The sequence below is a fragment of the Megalopta genalis genome, chromosome 12, assembly GCF_051020955.1.
Source record: "Megalopta genalis isolate 19385.01 chromosome 12, iyMegGena1_principal, whole genome shotgun sequence".
In the NCBI taxonomy this organism is placed as follows: Eukaryota; Metazoa; Arthropoda; class Insecta; order Hymenoptera; family Halictidae; genus Megalopta; species Megalopta genalis.
Genome location: NC_135024.1, coordinates 9,400,420 through 9,420,380, shown reverse-complemented (window position 1 = coordinate 9,420,380; position 19,961 = coordinate 9,400,420). Strand labels below are relative to the sequence as shown.

General features: G+C 37.1%; 4 protein-coding genes across 7 annotated transcripts in view; all 4 read left to right on the top strand.

The window, feature by feature from the left end:
- Positions 1-19,961, top strand: part of LOC117219113 (membralin) — a 158,790-nt gene that overhangs the window by 7,200 nt on the left and 131,629 nt on the right. For all 4 annotated transcript variants that reach the window (XM_033468011.2, XM_033468010.2, XM_033468009.2 and 1 more), the window contains exon 8: positions 1,689-1,746. In XM_033468011.2, the coding sequence (XP_033323902.2) occupies positions 1,689-1,746 (58 nt within the window). The remainder of the gene's footprint in view (positions 1-1,688; positions 1,747-19,961) is intronic.
- On the top strand, positions 3,646-5,371 carry LOC117219115 (cytochrome P450 9e2). Its single transcript, XM_076525569.1, has one exon. It carries the CDS (start codon positions 3,723-3,725, stop codon positions 5,256-5,258), a length of 1,536 nt encoding a protein of 511 aa, XP_076381684.1. The 5' UTR covers positions 3,646-3,722; the 3' UTR covers positions 5,259-5,371.
- LOC143260401 (putative cytochrome P450 9h1) lies at positions 5,879-11,556 on the top strand. The gene has a single exon (XM_076525571.1). It carries the CDS (start codon positions 8,332-8,334, stop codon positions 9,010-9,012), a length of 681 nt encoding a protein of 226 aa, XP_076381686.1. The 5' UTR covers positions 5,879-8,331; the 3' UTR covers positions 9,013-11,556.
- LOC117219116 (cytochrome P450 9e2) lies at positions 11,871-17,200 on the top strand. Its single transcript, XM_076525570.1, has one exon. The coding sequence runs from the start codon at positions 11,891-11,893 to the stop codon at positions 13,412-13,414; it is 1,524 nt and encodes a 507-aa protein (XP_076381685.1). The 5' UTR covers positions 11,871-11,890; the 3' UTR covers positions 13,415-17,200.

The window sequence follows — 19,961 nt, the reverse complement described above, 5'->3', positions numbered from 1 at the left end:
CATCTGGATTACAAATAAAATTAGCCCACGATTTCATACGGAAAACTCAAAAACTCGCCCGCCTTTAGAGGGTTAAATGAGATCGTCTTTTTGAGTTCTATGCCGGCTATTTTTTGTCCCGCCACTCTCCTTGCAAATAACACCGGCGCATCTGCAAAGCACGATTAAACGGTCCCGTTGCTAAGGTCGCTCATTGCAAATAAATAGTAAATTATCGGCGGGGGTGTCAGGTGCTAGTTCAATCCGAACCGATCGCAATTCAATTGCACTATTCGCTCCCAACCAAATAGCCGTGCGCGCACCGCACGATTCGCAATTTATCTCGTAACGTGGCTTTATTGTAATCCCTTTTTTTATCAAAAAAACATATTTTCATTAATGCCGGGTTCTGATTTGCGTGACTCAATGATAGGATAATTTTTATCAATATTGCATTTCTGTTCGCGAGTATTTCGGATCGTAATTCTGATGAAAGAAAATTTGACGGTTCGTAGAAATTACGTACCTTTTCATTTTTTATTATTGTCCTATATTAATACATGGATTGTCCATTCATCTCGAATAATTGTAAATCCTTGCACACTAATGCCGACTCTGAGGCGTCACTAAAAATTGCTATATTGCGTTTCAAAATAATTTTGACCGCATCAAATTTGTTTACATTTAAACAATTATTAAGGGTGCTAGTATTGTACGTGCCAATAGGTTCAATGTCATATCCATAAATTGCAGTAAATCGTATAAAATGAAACTACAGTAGATTAGAAAAAAATATCTTAGATTTCGAGATAAAATAGCTTAGAGTAACGGGTTAACTGTCGTCGAATTTTTGTTGGATAAATGTAGATACAATGGGTGTAAATTGTTTATTTTCTTATTAGTTTTAACTTCATGCACTTGATATTATCTTCCTTTGTATCTCTGCAAGTCGAAACATTAATCATGATACCAGACCTGAGCACATTTAATATCACATTATTTGAAATATTATTTCAAATAACATATTACATTATTTCATAATTATTTTCATGCCTATGATCACTTTTGAAATAACTGATAGAACGACGTTTCAATGAAACAGATTAAATTATAATATAAACAACGAATAAACTTTTAATAATATGAAATAGAATTGTTAAACGGAGAAAGGAAACATTTATTTCACATAAAAATCCGCAGTCTTTTCATTAAGGCTTAGGATTAACTAAACAAAGTTATAAATGATCCTTAGCATACTCAGATTTATTTCTATCAAAAAGATCCGCTGTGTTAACTAACTACCGAGGACTGAAAAAAAGTGATTAGTTCTTATTGCTTTTTAAAAACAACAAGACTGTATTTGCGAGGTCATTGATCGATTTTTATAATAAAATACATCCGAATAAATAGACGTCTTATTAATTGCAAGAATTGTAAAATATAAATTTGAAATTCATCATTCTCTCCGGTTTGGTAGTTCTAATGTTAATAGGGTTCATCAAAGGGTTCGTTAAATTTCTATTAAGTATCTACTATAATTTAAAGTTTCTGTTTGAATTCATATAAAAATCTACTATGTAAAAGTATACAGTTCAAGATAGCGTTCAGTGAATTAATACTGTTAAAGTTTAGTTCATATAAATGGAGTTCATTTGAACGAAATCCCATTGTACTGTTTACTCTGTAACATAAAATTATTTGTTTTTCAGACTATTTCCATTTCGATGTTGCTGCGATATTCTCATCATCAGATTTTCGTGTTTATCGGTAAGTGATTACAAATATGACAGTTATATTATAATAGAAGTAGCTTGAACCGACGATCGTGTACATATCATCGCATTCAACTTCATGCAATGTCCATTACCATTGTATAAAACAGGAGGATTTTTTATTTATTTGTTGCATTGCAAGTGCCAATATTTCTGTGTTTCGTTCTCAAAACACGTTTGCGTTTTATCGACGAGTGTTATTTTATTTTTATTAGTCCGTTAGCAAATAATTCAATTACAAGATACAATCAGGAATTGTGGAGTTATTTATAGACTTGTTATTTTCATGTTTTTATTAATTTTCCTTGATTCGAGGGTCGATCGTTGAGAAATACGAATATCTAGAATTTTATATAATTTATTATTTAATAGAAAAGAGTACGATACGTTGTTGATCGGTTTACTGTTTATTTAATCTGATAAGAAATATTTTATATTAGTAACGTAAACGTACATACGACTTTTGTTTTTCAATATACTTCTCGAGCATCTGCAAATACTTAATATAACGGGTAGCCATTTTATAAATTGTAACTGCGAAAAATCCGCGGTTAATTTTTTGATATCGCCTGATCTTCTCGAATGTTTTGCACTATTTAATGATTCTCTCAAATTCTGATTGCAAATTATCCCCAGTCAGAAAAAACATAATTTAATAATCACGTATACCATTATGTTATGGAAACTCTCCTCTATTCATTCATCATAAAAAGAACTTTCTAAAGAGTTGATTAATTAAATTTAAAAAAATATTCGTCATTCTACGTGCAAAACAATGTAATAGTTATTCGTCTTCTAGTGTTGCCCGTTTTTATAAATGCAAGATGATGACGTCTATGAGTGATTCAATTTATATCTGTTTATTGCGTTATTACTAGGCTGCGAATTTTATGCATTTATGGAAAAATAGTTACATTATCTTCAATTTATTAAAACTATTAAAAGAAGAAAGACCGTCTTATCTAATTCCTTTCTTTTGTACAGTTGATGCACAAGATTTCCATTCTGCATAAAAATCCGCAATGTATTTATTATTCGCACGCTACAGTTAACTATCTCAGAAGCAGGTACGACTTTAGAGACCGATTAAAACGATTTGAGATATCTATTGCCAAAATCGTAAGTTTTAGACACTTTCTTCCAGTATTAAAACAAGGTATCACTTAATTCTTTTAGTAGATCACGAAAGTGTTCGAACACGTCTTAAAGCAGAATAACGTTTTCCAAATTGAATCAAATGAGATCTGAGATGGGAGGGGAGATTCGAACGCATAGGAATAAATACTAATTTCGAAAGAAGTTATTACATTACATTAATCCAAATAATATGTTACATTATGAATTAAATTATTGTTGCTTTTGAATAATCCTTTAAGAAATTCTCACCTGTTCATCTTTAATTTCGAAGGGACTGTTATAAAACTGCTGGTACATAAATAAATTGTTGAGACAGAGAAAGGAGAAAGAGAGCGGGGGGAGAGGGGGAACACACACACATACACTCAACAATTAAGTTCTGATTTCTGGTGATTATCACCGCATCCTGTCAAATATTTCTCCGAAGACTGCCTATTTTCCAAATTTTGCGAGCATCAGTTTCTCACCAAATGTCAGAGTTTGGGGATTCAAGACCGGATAAGATCAAAAGTCGAAGCATAAGGACCGCCCTGGGTGTTTATTCATTGGACATATCACCCACGTAAACCGTTTTTGCGAAATATTTCAAGCAGCCGGAGACTCCAATCCGATTTATCACCGCCACGTGTTATTAGTCACAATACTCAAGTTGCGAGTGATCTGTCTCGTATCTAATGGTACGTGATGATCCATGCTATATAAGGTAGTCGCCGATTGCAGTGTATAACGCGTCGCATTAATATCTATTTGCGCGTGGAAATGGAACGTCTGGCGAACATTTTGCGAGGGGTCAGTTAGCAGTTAGTCAGTCATTGGCATCGTACGAGTCGAGCCATGGAGTTCGCATCAAATTCATCGGCATTCGGGATGCTGGTGGTTACTCTCGTCGTCCTCGGTTTGACGAAGCTTGTGGCATCTGCGTACGAACAGTTCACGTATTGGCGGAAACGCGGAGTTCCTCACGTGCGAACGATACCATTCTTTGGGAACGCATGGCAATTGTTATTCGAGCGCATGACATTGCCGGACTACATCAAATCTGTTTACAATAGTCACGCGGACACGAAATACGTCGGGTTCATGGACTTCTCCAATCCGACTGTCTTAATGCGGGATCCGGAATTGATCAGAGAGATGGGTATAAAACACTTCAACCATTTCACGGATCGCCGAAGTTTTGCCAACGAGGCGATCGAGCCGTTATTAGCGAAGAGCCTTTTCGCCTTGAAGGGCGACCGCTGGAAGAAGATGAGGAACACGATGACTCCGATCTTCACGTCCAGCAAGATGAAGTTCATGTTCGGCCTGTTCAACGACTGTTCCCACGATTTCTTCGGCCACCTGTACAACCACCCGGAGCTCTGCGCAATGGTGGACGCGAAAGAAACTTTTAAAACGTACGCGTGCGACGTGTTCGCCACGTCGCTTTTCGGCATCAGCGTGAACACGTTGAAGGAACGGAACAATGAGTTCTATCGAGAAGCGACGGAGGTCAACAGATCCTTGAACTCTCTGAACATGTTCAAGTTCGCTTTATTGCGCGCGTGCCCCCGTTTATGCCAAATGCTTGGGATGAGAGTGTTCCCGAGATCAACGGTGGACTTCCTTCACAGGGTTGTTGCAGACACTGTGAGGATTCGTAGGGAGAAAGGTATCGTCAGGCCAGACATGATCCATCTCATGATGCAAATCAAGGAAGAACAAAATTCGGAGGATATCACTATCGAAGACATGGTCGCCCAGGCGTTCGGATTTTTCATAGCTGGATTTGACACAGTGTCCACGATAATGTCTTTCCTGACTTTCGAGATGGCGCTTAATCAAGACATCCAGACGAGGCTGCGCGAGGAAACGGATCGCTATCTTGCCGAAGACAACGGGAAGATCTCGTACGAGGCTCTGTCGAAAATGGAGTACATGGACATGGTAGTTTCGGAAACGCTCAGGAAGCACGCTGTGGTTCCTTTCCTCGATAGGCTGTGCGTGGAACAGTTCGAACTACCTGCCGCCGGGCCTGGTTACAAAAGCGTGACCATAAATCCGGGCGACGCTCTTTGGATTCCTACTTTTGCTTTAAACAACGATCCAGAATATTTTCCCAATCCGGAGAAGTTCGATCCGGAAAGATTCAGCGAAGAAAACAAGGCAAGAATTGCCCCCTACACATTCTTGCCGTTCGGAATTGGCCCCCGTATGTGCATCGGCAATCGCTTCGCTTTAATGGAAATCAAAATTATGATGGTCTATCTCTTGCAGAAGTTTGTGATAGAACCGAACGAAAAAACTAAACCACTGTTATCCAGTAGAATGAACTTTCAGATGCTTCCGTTGGATGGATTTTGGTACACTTTAAAGAAAAGGGATGTTTAGAAGGCTTTTTTAATTGTAATTATTGGTCCGTGGATTATGGCCGTTTTTATCGTTGTTTTTAAGATGTCCTTTTACAAAAATCGTAGAGAATATAATCATTAATAGACTGTGAATTTTATGCATTTTTGATCAAAATGATTTTTCTGTTATATTTACGATTTATTCAAATTATTAAAATTAATTGGACAGTATATATTTCCCATAAAAGTTCGTAGTTTATCCGCATATCATTATCATCATACACGACACTATTACATTCAGTCATAGATTAAATGCAAATTGAAACCATAAATAGAGATTAAAAGAAATCGTTAAATAAATTAAATATCATTAAATTAAATATTACCGCCTCTGTGACCGTTGATTTCATTTAATGTTACCGTTAATTTGCAAAGATATTTCTAAATTACAAGCGCGCATACGGTTTGGACCTTTGTATGAATGGTGTGGTTAACAATAAATTTAAGACTATGTGATTTAATATACTTACCCCTGCGTATCAAACAATATCACATCAAACAAGTTGTATGTTTGGTACAAGTAGAAATTTTAAATCAGAATGTGTTAGTCCAGGATTAAATATTTATTTACTAATTGTCATTCACCTCTCTAAGGAACATTTGCAATTTTTTGTGCGACGTAAAAGCACTTACCAATATATTACACATTTATAAATTAGAGTGTCACTAATGATTAAAAACCATTTTGATATTATAAAAAGAACTAGACAATTTTTCAGTCGTGGGATAGGAATGGTAACGGAGGCAGTTAAGTGACTTTAATCGACTGATAAAATGGTAGGTACTAGCTAAAGTCAGTTGATTCATGGCTTCAATTTATCGTGTTCAGAATGTCTATTGATTAAGTTAAATGATGAAGGTTATACAATTTTTAATATCAGTGACGAAACAGATGCTTCGATTATGTTGAGAAACAAATACCTATTTTACTATCATACTTCATAACTTGAAGTTTTACTTGAAAATATTTTTCTCAAATCTATGCGCAGCATAACAATTCGTTCCTGTATACACATACCGATAAATGTGTATCTCTTGAAATTGTTTTCATTTATAATAGTAAGTATTAATTTCAGTATTTATACTACGAATAGTTTCATCGTAACATTCTTAAACTTGGTAGCATCGAGATTGTTTTAAAATGAGATTCATTGTAAATTACATACTTCATTTACATGATTGTGTCTAAAATTTAGTGTTGTGATGAATAATAATGCGAATGTAGCGACAATAATTTTCCGCAACAACGTAGTATGCAACAACGTAGTTCGATTATACGCTGATGACGATACTAGATTGCTAGATAACTAGATAAACATAATCTTTGTTTTCTTCGCGATGTATTAAAAAAAAATTTGTTCATCTAAATCGATTCAAGTAGCATGATATTTACTTAGATGTAGATAGAAATACGAAGATTTCAGACATTGTTACACAATGGCCATCACTTTTTTATGTCTGGATTTTTCATACCAACGACTATAAAAATATACTAAACGAGTCAGGTTGAACCTGTTTGTTCGAATTGAAGATGATTAAAATCCAAGACAAATGTTGTATTATTTATCAGAATACGTACGATGATAAAGACCTTTCACAATTTTACTTTTATTATAATCTTTTGTTTGATTGTGTTTGGATGATTCTAGACCATCATAAATCTAGAGTAAAGAAATATTTTCTACTTCCGGGCACAGAGTAGTATTTCATCATTAAATTAATTTAATGATGAAATTAATTTCGGCATTTCCTATTAAGAACATACGATATTGCTATTGGTAAAATCTAGTACTTCAAATAATCAGATTACACTTGTCTGATAATAATGGATCTGCCGATCGAACTTTGTCTTCCGAACTCAAGATTATAGAAGACCAGGTGAATGAACTTTTCAAGGCAAATGATTTCAGAAATAAGATATCAGATTAGCAATAAAAATGCTTTCTGTGTGTAGAGTGTCTAGCTAGACAATTCTCAAATTCGATAGTCAAAGTAACGCTCAGCAAGACAATTTACATTGCGGGTATAAATGATAGGACGTTTGATACACAGTCGTTCATCAAAATATACAGACACCTTTTAAAACGGAGTATAGTAATTGCTCCCTAATTCGCGCTGAGATTGCGCACAAAAATGGACAATTTGGGAAGTGGAGATACTTTATAGGTAGGAGACATTTTATAGTTACCGATTGTCAACAACTATAAAAACGAGACGCAAAGCTCGAATAATCGTATTCTCCTCTTCCCAAATTGCCCATTTTTGTGCACAATCTGAGCGCGAATTGGGGAGAAATTACTATATTTAGATGGACCATACTGTATCTTGTATCATACTAATTGAAAGACATAACACACTATTATGTTTCTTTGTCTATTTCTGCTGTTTTCCAAGAGACCTACGATTCTTCTGTCAAAGTTCGAATTTACATTGTAGCATGATGTTAGATATTGTATAAAACAAGCGTAGAAGACAATGTCTGTTTCCAAAAATTGTTGACAATAAACTGACAAACCAGTCAAGCTCATATATTTTTAGTATGAATGCAATACCGAGTTTCTTTATTCGTGCTATACATATATTACAATAAAAATCACAGAAAATCTCTTTCTACTATACCTAATCCTTCCAATGTTACGAAAATTTAACCGACGCGAATACTAGAGATCGATAGTTATAATCGTAGAAACTAGACACGGGTTATTGAACAATAATGAGTACGACTATCATTGGCAGAGGATGATAATTAAAACTCGCACTGTAAAGTAACACTGTAATACAGTATAATAAACCGATTTTAGCTCACCACTGTTGAAACTGAGATAAATGCTAATATTCTAGAACAATTTATTACACTTTGACTTGTTAGAGGGAGAGTTTATTGGCCGAATTTTTGCAACATTTGCATTTGTTTGAAGCACGAGATCCCGAATTGATCAGAGACATAGGTATCAAACACTTCGTGCACCATCGTTGTTCGAATAATCAACGAAGAGAATGAACCAATATACGGGAGCAACCTGTTCTCTCTGACGGGCGACCGCTGGAGAAGAATGAGGAACATTCTGAGTCCCTCCTTCAGGTCCAGTAAAATGAGATTCATGTTCGGCTTGGCGTTCGAATGTTCCCACGACTTCTTCGACTATTTACACCACCATCCGGAGCTTTGTTCCATGGTGGACGGCGATGCAACTTTTAAAAGATCCACCAACGATGCGATCGGGATGTCAACTTTCGGGATCAGCGTGAACACCTTGAAGGATAGGAAGAACGAGTTCTACGAAACAGGAATAGACATAAGCACGATGTTCGCTCCGATAGTTCGCGATGCTGAATATGTTCCCCCTTTTAGCCAGAATATTAGGATTAAGGCTAAGGACGAAATCGACGAAGAACTTCCTTCACAAAACTGTCGCCAACGCTGCGAGGATTCGAAAGGAGCAAGATATCGTCAGGCCATCCATCTTTTGATACAAGCTAGGGACGAGCAAAATATGGCTACGATCACCGTTGACGACATCGTCGCTCAGGTGTTCATATTCTTCCTGGCTGGCTTCGACGCGGTGTCCACGATGATGTCTTTCATGACTCTCGAACTCGCATTGAGTCATGATGTCCAGGAGAAGCTGCGCGAGGAGACGGATCACTTCCTTATAAAGGAAGGGTTAAATGTGCACGAATATTTTCGTGAGCCGCTGTATTTGTTCGATAAGTTATACAGGGTAGCAGAATGAATTCATTTACTATAATTTCTCCGTAATTCGTGCTGAGATTGCGCACAAAAATGGATTCTATCGTTGATCAAGCGATGGTACACGAAGTGGTCGAAGTGTTTGATACCTATGTCCCTGATCAATTCGGGATCTCGTGCATCAAACAAATGCATATGTTGTAAAAATTCGGCTAATAAACACTCCCTCTAACAAGTCAAAGAAATTCGAGTCATTTGATCCAATTTTTAAAATGTTGCAGTAATTTCTCCCTAATTCGCGCTCAGATTGTGCATAAAAATGGACGATTTGGGAAGAGGAGATACGATTATTCGAGCCTTGCGGCTCGTTTTTATAGTTACCGATTAGTCAACGACTATAAAAATGAGTCGCAAGGCTCGTATAATCATATTCCTCCAAATTATTCATTTTTGTGCACGATCTGAGCGCGAATTGGGGAGAAATTACAGTACATCGGTTTCTACTGCACGAGTTTATTTTGCATGAAGACATAGTGTAGCAGAAGGGTGATGGTTGGTATTTAGCCGTTCCATACGATGGTCTAGCGAAAATGAAATCGTGGGAATGGTGGTATCAGAGACAGTCAGAATGTACTCTCCTGTTGCGTTCATCGATAGGCAATTCGCATTGAAATTTGAATTACCTTCGGCCGGATTTGGTTGCAACGGTGTGTAACTGTACACTCAGGTGAATGAGTTTGATTTTCCGTTCGCGTATTACACCTGAACCTCAACTACTTGCCTGACTTGTATAATATTCTGAACGGAATTCAGCAATAATTAAATTTTTCAGCTAAACGAATTTTCATCGTTTCGCTTTTTAATGCATTCAAATCCGATACAGGAACAACGAAATATTTACCCTTTAGCCAAAAGTGTAATAAATTGTTCTGCAATATTAGCATTTATCTCAGTTTCAACAGTGGTGAGCTGGAATCGGTTTATTATACTGCATTACAGTGTTACGTTACAATGCGAGTTTTAATCATCATCCTCTGCCAATGATAGTCGTACTCATTATTGTTCAATAACCCGTGTCTAGTTTCTACGATTATAACTATCGATCTCTAGTATTTACGTCGGTTAAATTTTCGTAACAATAGGTCTAGGTACAGTAGAAAGAGATTTTCTGTGATTTTTATTGTAATATATGTATAGCACGAATAAAGAAAATCGGTATTGCGTTAATACTAAAAATATGTGAGCTTGACTGATTTGTCAGTTTATTGTCAACAATTTTTGGAAACAGACATTGTCTTCTACGCTTGTTTTATACAATATCTAACATCATGCTACAATGTAAATTCGAACTTTGACAGAAGAATCGTAGGTCTCTTGGAAAACAGCAGAAATAGACAAAGAAACGTAATAGTGTGTTATGTCTTTCCATTAGTATGATACAAGATACAGTATGGTCCATCTAAATATAGTAATTTCTCCCTAATTCGCGCTCAGATTGTGCACAAAAATGGGCAATTTGGGAAGAAGAGATACGATTATTCGAGCCTTGCGGTTCGTTTTTATAGTTGTTGACAAACGATAACTATAAAAATGAGTCACAAGGCTCGAATAATCGTATCTCCTCTTCCCAAATTGTTCATTTTTGTGTACAAGCTGAAAGTCAATAAGGGAGAATTTACTGTACATGGTGATTCACGCAACTTGCACACCTCTGTAACTTCCAAAGTATGCATTGCACGAAAAAGTTTCGTATACAAAAGTTGCATGATTTATAGGAGTACGTTATGTAGTGTATCCATTTTTGTTCTCTAGCTGGAGGCATTTTGGAGATTCGAAGATCAACCTTGGTTTTTTAAATGGAATACTCTATTTTTTATGCCAAAATATGAAGGAATGTCGAATTCTGAGTAAAAAAGTATCGACCTCCATTAGCCCTAAACCTAATAGCTAAGGAGTAATATCGCTTCATTTTTTGAAAATTTTGTCTACGTAATATCAAGTTGGAGATTCAACCTTATCACAGATTTCAGCGGGTCAACGGAAACTGAAGAAAATCTTCAAAAAACGAAGTGAGATTGCTCGTTGGCTATTAGGTTTAAGGCTAATAAAGGCCAATATGTTTTTACCCAGAATTCATTATTATTCCATATCTTGATATCAAAAATACAGCATTCCATTTAAGAAAAGAAAGTTGATCTTCAAATCTCCGAAACGATAGAAGAAAATTGTTTGTAACATCATCATTGGGGAAGATATTTAAGTGGGAACGTTCAGTAGGACCAGCAGACTAAAAAATAAAATTACGCATCCATTGATCTGTTTAATCCCCAAGATAAGTTCTTAAAAAAACACGTTCAAGGTTTTAGGCAAACGTCTCGTACACAACTTACAGCTGTTCCTCCTTGTTAAATGTCTACAGCACACTCTGCTCGTATCTTCGCGCTGTTTATTACTGCTTAGACTTCATCGTTCATAAAGTGCATCGGTCAGTTATAATTTTCCAAATGACGAAATAGCTTCGACGAACGGCGATGATCGTAAGAACGACGATATCAACTTTCGCAGATAACAAAAAGACTGCAGGAATCGTCAATTGTGCACCTTATCTCTGTCAATCTTTAAGACAGTATTACAACCGTGAAATAAATTGATTAATTATAACGGATCGGGTCCCCCGAAATCCTTGAAGGAAGATAACCTTTTGAAGCACGGTTCGTCGATGGCTTTCGTGATACCGAGCTTTTCCAGAAACTTCGGAAGGCATCGACGACTAACAACGCAGATCGTCAAGTGGTTGACGTAAGAGACTTACTCCCTCCTACCGCAGCTACTAATGATAAATCTGTCCCAAGTGTTCACTCACGTTTATAACATTGCTCCTAGTCTCGCGTTCGAGTCACTCGTAACGCATACTCGTCACGATGGTGTACAACCTGCTGGTGGTAGCCCTGGTGGTGATCGGTTTGGTGAAGGCCATCTGGGCGGTCTATGATCAATGCACTTATTGGAAGAGGCGAAGGGCGCCGCGTCTGCCGACGGCACCGATGTTCGGGTCCGGATGGCAGATGTTCTTCCGTAAGATGTCGATACCGGAGTTCTCACAGTACCAGTACGATTATCGCAAGGACGTAAGGTACATAGGGTCGATGGATTTCTTCACCCCGACCGTGGTCATCCGTGACCCGGCGCTGATCAGGGACCTAGGGATCAAGTATTTCGAGCACTTCACCGACCACCAGAACTTCGTCGACGAGGAGATGGATCCTATTTTCGGGAAGAACGTATTCTCGCTGCGTGGCGAACGCTGGAGAGAGATGAGGAACACCTTGAGCCCGACCTTCACCGCCAGCAAGATGCGGTTCATGTTCGAGCTGGTGTCCAAGTGCTGCAAAGAATTCACGGACTACTTGTACGACCATCCGGAGCAGTTCACCACGATCGAGGCGAAGGACATCTTCACCAGGTACACCAACGACGTGATCGCCACCGCGGCCTTCGGGATCAGCGTGAACTCCCTGAAGAACCAGAACAACGAGTTCTATCTGAAGGGAGTCGACGCCTCGAATTTCGGCGGCTTCTTCAAGTTCATCAAGTTCTTGTTGTTCCGCATGAGCCCGCGCCTCACGAAAATGATGGGATTGACGTTCTTCACCAAGGATACCACCAAGTTCTTTTACAACGTGGTCTCCGAGACGGTGAGGACTCGGGACGAACAGAACATAGTCAGGCCGGACATGATCCATATGCTGATGCAGGCGCGCGACAAAGATAAGCCGTCGACGCACCAGATGACGATCGACGACATCGTCGCGCAGGCGTTCATCTTCTTCCTGGCCGGCTTTGACACGGCCTCCACGTTGATGTGCTACACCGTCTACGAGCTGGCCCTGAATCCTGACATCCAGGAGAGGCTGCGCGAGGAAGTCGATCGCTACATGACCGAAGGCAACGGCGAGATCTCTTACGAGGCCCTGACCAAGATGGAGTACCTGGAGATGGTGACGTCCGAGGCGCTCAGAAAGTATCCCCCCGTGCCCTTCATAGACAGATCGTGCGTCCAGAAGTTCGAGTTGTCTCCGGCCGCGCCCGGCTACGATAGTATCACTATTAAGCCAGGCGACGTACTCGGGTTCCCTGTTTACGGAATGCACCACGACCCGAAATACTTCCCGGAGCCCGAGAAGTTCGATCCCGAACGATTCAACGAACAGAACAAGGACAAGATCGATCCTTACGTGTACCTGCCCTTCGGGATCGGCCCGCGGAAATGCATCGGCAATCGGTTCGCTCTGATGGAGGCCAAGCTTCTGACCGCCAATCTGCTGCACAGGTTCTATCTGAAACGCATCGCGAAGACCACGGTACCGATCGTTTACAGCAAAAAGAACTTCTCGATGAACCCTGAACACGGTTTCTGGATCGGTCTGGAAAAGAGAGAGCGTTAGTTAATTTTACCGAGAATTTTGAGAGTACTGATTGATTATATTCGGAATAACATGGTGGTTCAAGGGTTCTGGTGTCTTTGTTTTGTCATAGTCGTATCTACCAGAGGGAACATAATGATTTGGGTGCGGAAAGAATGTATGTTCGAAGGTATCGTGGCAAATCCCTTTGTGAGAATCTTTTATAATTGAAAATTTTTTAGTGAAATTTCTATTAATAATCTGGTAGAATTTAAATTTCTATACAAATTTATTAGAAATCGAATTTATAATCAATATTCATTTTAATTAAATTTTATGTTGAAAATTTATTACAATTGGCTTCACTTCTATTTAAAAATAATTTAATATTCATTCTAACTAAATTTTGTATTAAAAATGTATTATAATTAGCTTCATTTCTATTTGAAATCAATGGATTTAAATTTCTATTACAAATTTATTGTTATTTAAAATTTCTAATTATATCTCTATTAAAAATCTACTACAATTCAAATTTATAATAATTAATTTCGCTCCTGTTTAAAATTAATTACAATGATGTCCACTAAAAATTTATTATAATTTAAAATGTCTAGATAAATTTCTAAAAAGAAATGGGAGATTTTACTATCACACATTTAGATGTTCTTTTATTGAAGTATTCAGTTGAGATTACTGCGTCTGTGGTTTTAGCGTAAATAATGTTATTTCTTAACGTTATTCTCATATTATGGACGACTGAATAGGCTGCTGGGTTTCGTTTCTATGGGTTCCTTGAAATTTTCAATAGGAATCATCACACTTGATAGTATTGAAATTGTCGTATGCTTCGGTTTTCTCTCGAATTTGTGTTTTACTTCAAAAACAGCTGGATTGCGCGGAGTAAACAGGTCAATGAACTGCTCTCAAGGGATATCAAAGACTATCTCCAAGATAATCTAATCTTTTACTGAAATGTGTAATAACCTTTTTCTAGTTCCTATCGAATACTTGAATACGTTACCTTCGAGAGGAATGAAAGGTCATTGAACTCACAGCTTCCGTGCCATTTCTTTTCACTTTTTTTGCAGAAAGTCTGAACCGTGTGCGAATGTGCATCGGTCTTGTTCGAGTAAATTTGCGAGTCTAGTGCGTGTCGAAATAGACGTGTTGTGATTTAGTATTTAAAGAGCTGAATGATAAGCTGCGCTGAGAGATTATGTAATGTCGTATTCAGTGTATGTCGACAAACAGAAGATTTCTATCAGTTTTGTAAGAACAGAAATTCGTGTGAACAGGAACGGATGTATGCAATTGTTTACGAAACATATGTACACGATTTGTGTACAGAATACAGAATGTTGCATTAATGAAACAGTGCGTGTCGTGTAATTCAACGCATCAGTTATAATCGAATAGGAATTGTTAAATCAATTCTACTTCCAGCAGATTTTATGAACGATCTTAGCCTTATATAACAATCTTAGAATTATGTCGACGTATTATTTAGACTTTTATAACAATCTTAGTATTATATTGACGAATGTTTCTTGGATCGCTAAAGAGTATCCTGTACTTGGTTGGAGTTGCTACAAATAGTGTGTTTATTTCAGATTCGCATGCGTTTCAATAGCGCTGGACTATCTGTTCCAAGGACCATGCGCGTCGTAAATCACATTTTGTTTGTCTAGATTTACGCTACCGATGGCCTACATAATGTTACAACTATTCGAACTTCGTATTCGATCGTAGATTAACTTTGTACATATACTTCGATTAATTTCGTAAACGAATTTCATAGACATTCGTAAATTAATTTCATACACGTTCGTAAATTAACGCTTCATTCCGTCGGAAGCCTATCAATCGAATTTTCAATGATTGTGCTATGCGATAATCTGGGTTGGGCAAATTTTATTTTAAATAACAAATAACAAATCGCAAATCGCAAATTGAATTCATATATTTCATTGGCAAATAAAAATCAAAGTTTTCATTTAATTTGCGAAATAAGATATTATTGATCAGAATGCTTTTATTAAATCCTAACATTTTTTTCTCGATGACTATGGTCTTATGCGAGCTTGTGTTAGTTACTTATTGCAGCGATTGATGCATCACGGTGCAGCGTCGCCTTGCGTGAACGTAACACAAAACTTATATATCTAATCGCACGTGGAGAAGTGTAAATTTGTTTATGCGCTCAAGGTTTAACTGGTCTGTTCCCAACGTTCGAGTTTTTTCTCCGTGACTTCCGTGACACACTGTTTCCTTTTCCTTGACAGTATTGCAGTCCGCTGCATTATTATACTGCTTCTTCTTTTCCGCGAACAATTGCTATTTTCCTTGACCTTTGTTCATTGTGTGACTCATGCCAGAGTTGGACATTATTCGAATTGTTTCGAATAAATATTTATCTAAGATCATTACCCGAGTGACGAATTCTTTTTAGTCGAATATTTTATTCGAATAACGATTATCCATTATTCGTTATAAGTTATTCTTTCTATTCATTCGAATAATTCTAATAAAGAATCAATGGAATGAATTATTCGTATAATTCTTTATTCGAATAAGTTGTTCGAATAGAGATTGCAGAATTATTGGAATCATTTCTTTTTTTTTTACGTAATTGTTCATATTACATCATAATAACATTTTTCCGTATAATATTAAAAAAGAAAACATTGATCATGCCTCTGTCGAAATTTCAGCAGAAGTCATTTTGTAATTCGATAAACGGTTGTTTAAAAAACAGATGCGAAGTATTAATAAATATAATATATTATTATATGTTATATATATTATTTATTATTAATTCTCGTTACGAGCCAATTCTTACTGCATCACGTTCGCCTCACACGTTGTCATTGTCCACGATGATTTATGGCTCTACGAACACAATTGTAAGAATAGAATTCAGAGGTTTTGAAGATTCGTTCTTAAAGCACGATTTAATTGAATTAATCGTTATGTAAACGCTATTGATCGTTGCACGCACGTACGCGCAGACATAATCGGATCAAGTCCGACCAATTTAGTTTATCTGAATAAAGTACTTCTGTCCGCGTTATTAACGAACAATATGCGCGTTATTTGCATACGAAGAATTCATCTTTCGCAATAAATTTTATTCCTGCATTAATGTGACGATACGGCTCGACTGTGTGCGATCTACGATAGAAATAGATAACGCTGATTCAATGGCTCATTGAGTACTCTGTATTTGAAAGTTTGTAGATGGTCGGTCGTGATTAGTATTGCGTGATCAATGAACGAGCTGTTACCAGAAATTTATCGAGGTCTCTCTTGTCAGCTCATTCCTTATTTGAACACTACCGATTGGCGTGATCGTTGCAGAAGAAACCGTTCGATTATGCACCGGAACATATTAAATTCACCTTTTGCATCACCTTTTGCATTGGTATGCACCGGTTTTGTCGCGGTGACATATCCAAGCCCCGGTGCATAAATGGTTTCCCCTTTTATTGCGCGGAATATGTACATATATACAGTCGGCGTGCAAAGCATTCGTGCACCGTATTTCCGAAACGTGCATTTTGACCTAATTAATAATCTACAATAATCTATTACAATTCAATTTGCTATTTGAATTCCTACAAGAAAAGATCTATTACAATTCAAGTGTCTGTTAACCCTTTTAGTGCCGGGCGAAAAAGAGGTGCTTGTGCGAAGATGACTGACCGAATTTTACGATTTTACTAGGATTTGGAAAAAGGCTGATAAAAACCAAATGTAAAGCAATATTTACATAATTCAAAAAGCAGTGTATTAAGGACAAAATAGAGAATAATACAGTGACGCTAATTTTTCTCTCGTATTTATTTATTTATAACACTACAAGGTGTGCGGTCCGATATATCGGCTCTGGCACTTTTCGCCGGTGCAGCGAGGGTCGATATATCGGCCTTCGACACTAAAAGGGTTAAAAATCGATCGCAACTTAAATTAATGATAATAATATAATTAACTGTTATATTATAAATCCGTTATAATTAATTGTATCCCTATTTAAAATTAAGTACAATTTTGCATAATGTAACAGCATTTGAGCTGTTCGGCAGCTGCGGTGTTAACCTGCCTCGCAACAGTAAAAAAAAGAAAAAAACAATTTGATGGTACGGCTGGTAGCTCGGTGGTTGGCAGAGTTCAGATTACAGCAGGCAAGATGGAGGACTCGAGAGTTTTAATAAGCAGTGGGAGTGGCTTAAGTGGGTGATATCTTAAAATCTAAAATTCATGAAATCGAAAGAACAAGGTGGCGGCGGAAACGTGTAAGCGACGATAGTCGAGATATTATAAAGAAGACACGGCATATGCGTCGTCGTTTGGGAATAGCTGAACTTCTTAATTATATCGCCGCGGCTCGATTAAGTTATAGAAGAAACCACCAACGGGAAACTTTCAGTCATCCCTGAAGAATTAAGTAACCGGCGTACGGTTTCCCGGTAACCAACCCGGGTTGTCAGCCATTTTTAATTTCGGATCCGAATGAGCTGGTAGAACACGCGCAGCAAGTTTTAATTATACTCAAACACGGCACTACTTCCGCGCATTGCAAATACTTTTCCGTTTTTCATTGGAATCAGACGAATTCCCGCGAACAAAGGCGCCAAGTACAATCAACGAAGTCCGACAATTGAGTCGCCTTTGTGTCTTCATTCTCTAAAGTGAATATCGTGTTTTCTAAATGATAGGTGCTGATGAAAAGAGAATTCAGAGTCGTGGCAGAAGATATTACGGAAAGATATCATCGGGAAAGGTTCCTTACGGGTTTTCATTTTCGAAAATCACTACCCGTTTCCCGTTGGAAATCGTAATTAATTTACTTAGACAACAAACGACAAACCGTCTGAAGTACTCATTCGTATATTTGTTGAAGTAAATAACGACGAAACAATCATTGGAACTGTGATTATAGACAAAACAGTCAGCTATGGTTTTCCTATTTCACATTTGATGGAATCTTGTAGTACTTATATTATTTATCTCGCAATTGAAAAGATAAAAATTAAAAAAGAAAGCCTCGGTATAATTTCTGTCGACAAACCCAACATAATCAATGAAATAAAAAGAAACGAAATTGTATTTCTCGTTCAACAATCTGACTTTGGACTACAGTTACGGAAAACGTATTACGTTTACGATACAAGAACATTTATATCAAAATTTTATATTGCTACTCGACGCTACTGAGCCACAGCAGTTTCGTTTTACGACGAATAATATTTAAATTATTAATAAAACATTGAGACCGGAGTAAGTTTTACAACTGTTTTATAGCCTCGGGCGATATTCGTATAAAGAGAACTAAATCAGATTCTTTAAAAGATTAACACTATTTTCTAACTGATTACATTATTGGGAATAAGAAGTAACTATTTGAAATAATTTATTTCGGACCGATATTTCCAGTATTATTTGAAAATAAAGATAATATCGAATGTGTTCGTTGCCAGATGCCGATAACATTTCTTGGAAAGAAGATGTCCGTTCTTTGTGGTTATTTATTGCATTTGTCACGGAAATCTCATAATAATTCGCAACAAGAAGATTTTATTTTGAAAAGTCTTCGTGGCAATCGGCTTTGAGCAAAACTCATTCTTTAAAAAAGTTCATCTTGAAGAGATTTTTGTCTGGATCTATATAATATTGTCGCGAAAAATATAATCATTCTACTGGCACACGAGATGAAAAAGGGACAACATTCTTCGGAGAAATGTTTCTTATTGTCGGATAATCGTTCAACGTAGTCAGATAAAGCAGACTCGGAGCTGATAATTGAAACACCATATAATTTCTAAGAAGACTTCCATAGTTGTTTTAAATAATCATTTTAAACGATTATAAAGTACAATAACATTATACAAATTTTATTTCAAATAATACATTAAATTATCATATTGGAAGTATTATCATATAATTTCCAAGAAGAATTTCACAGTTATGTTAAATAATTATTCCACACAACTATGAAGTAAAATAACGTGCTATTTAAAATGATATTTTAAATAATGTTATATCGCAGGTGATCACAGGCATGGAAATAATTATGAAACGAAATAACACGTTACTTGAAATACTATTATCATTTTACGTGCGAAGGTCTGGTCCAAGGAGTCCGGAACTTCGTTTTGCAAAATTCATTTTAACAGTTCGTAATTTTTATACGGTGCATTTAATAAATTATTCTAGCAACGAAGATAGATCACGAGATGTGAAAACATGTTAAAACCAAGCGTTCTTCCTTGCGACCACAGATTTTATTAATTGAGATGTTCCGTATGAATCATGCAACCGGTTGGCACGTGATATCGAGCACCAATGCCATGCTCAATCACCGGAATAATTTGATCGTCGGATTAAGGTTTTCTAATTTGTATTCCCAGGAAACTAACGATTACCCGTCGATATAGGGTGGTCATAAAAGAGCGAATGGAATAAATTAATCGGGAGTTGTATATGGATTAGGTGCGCCGTGGAAAGCGAAACCTTGTCTCCCGTCTCAGGACGCCGATCGAAAGTTTGTCGGAACTTAAATCGAGATCGACGAAGTTTTGAAATTAAT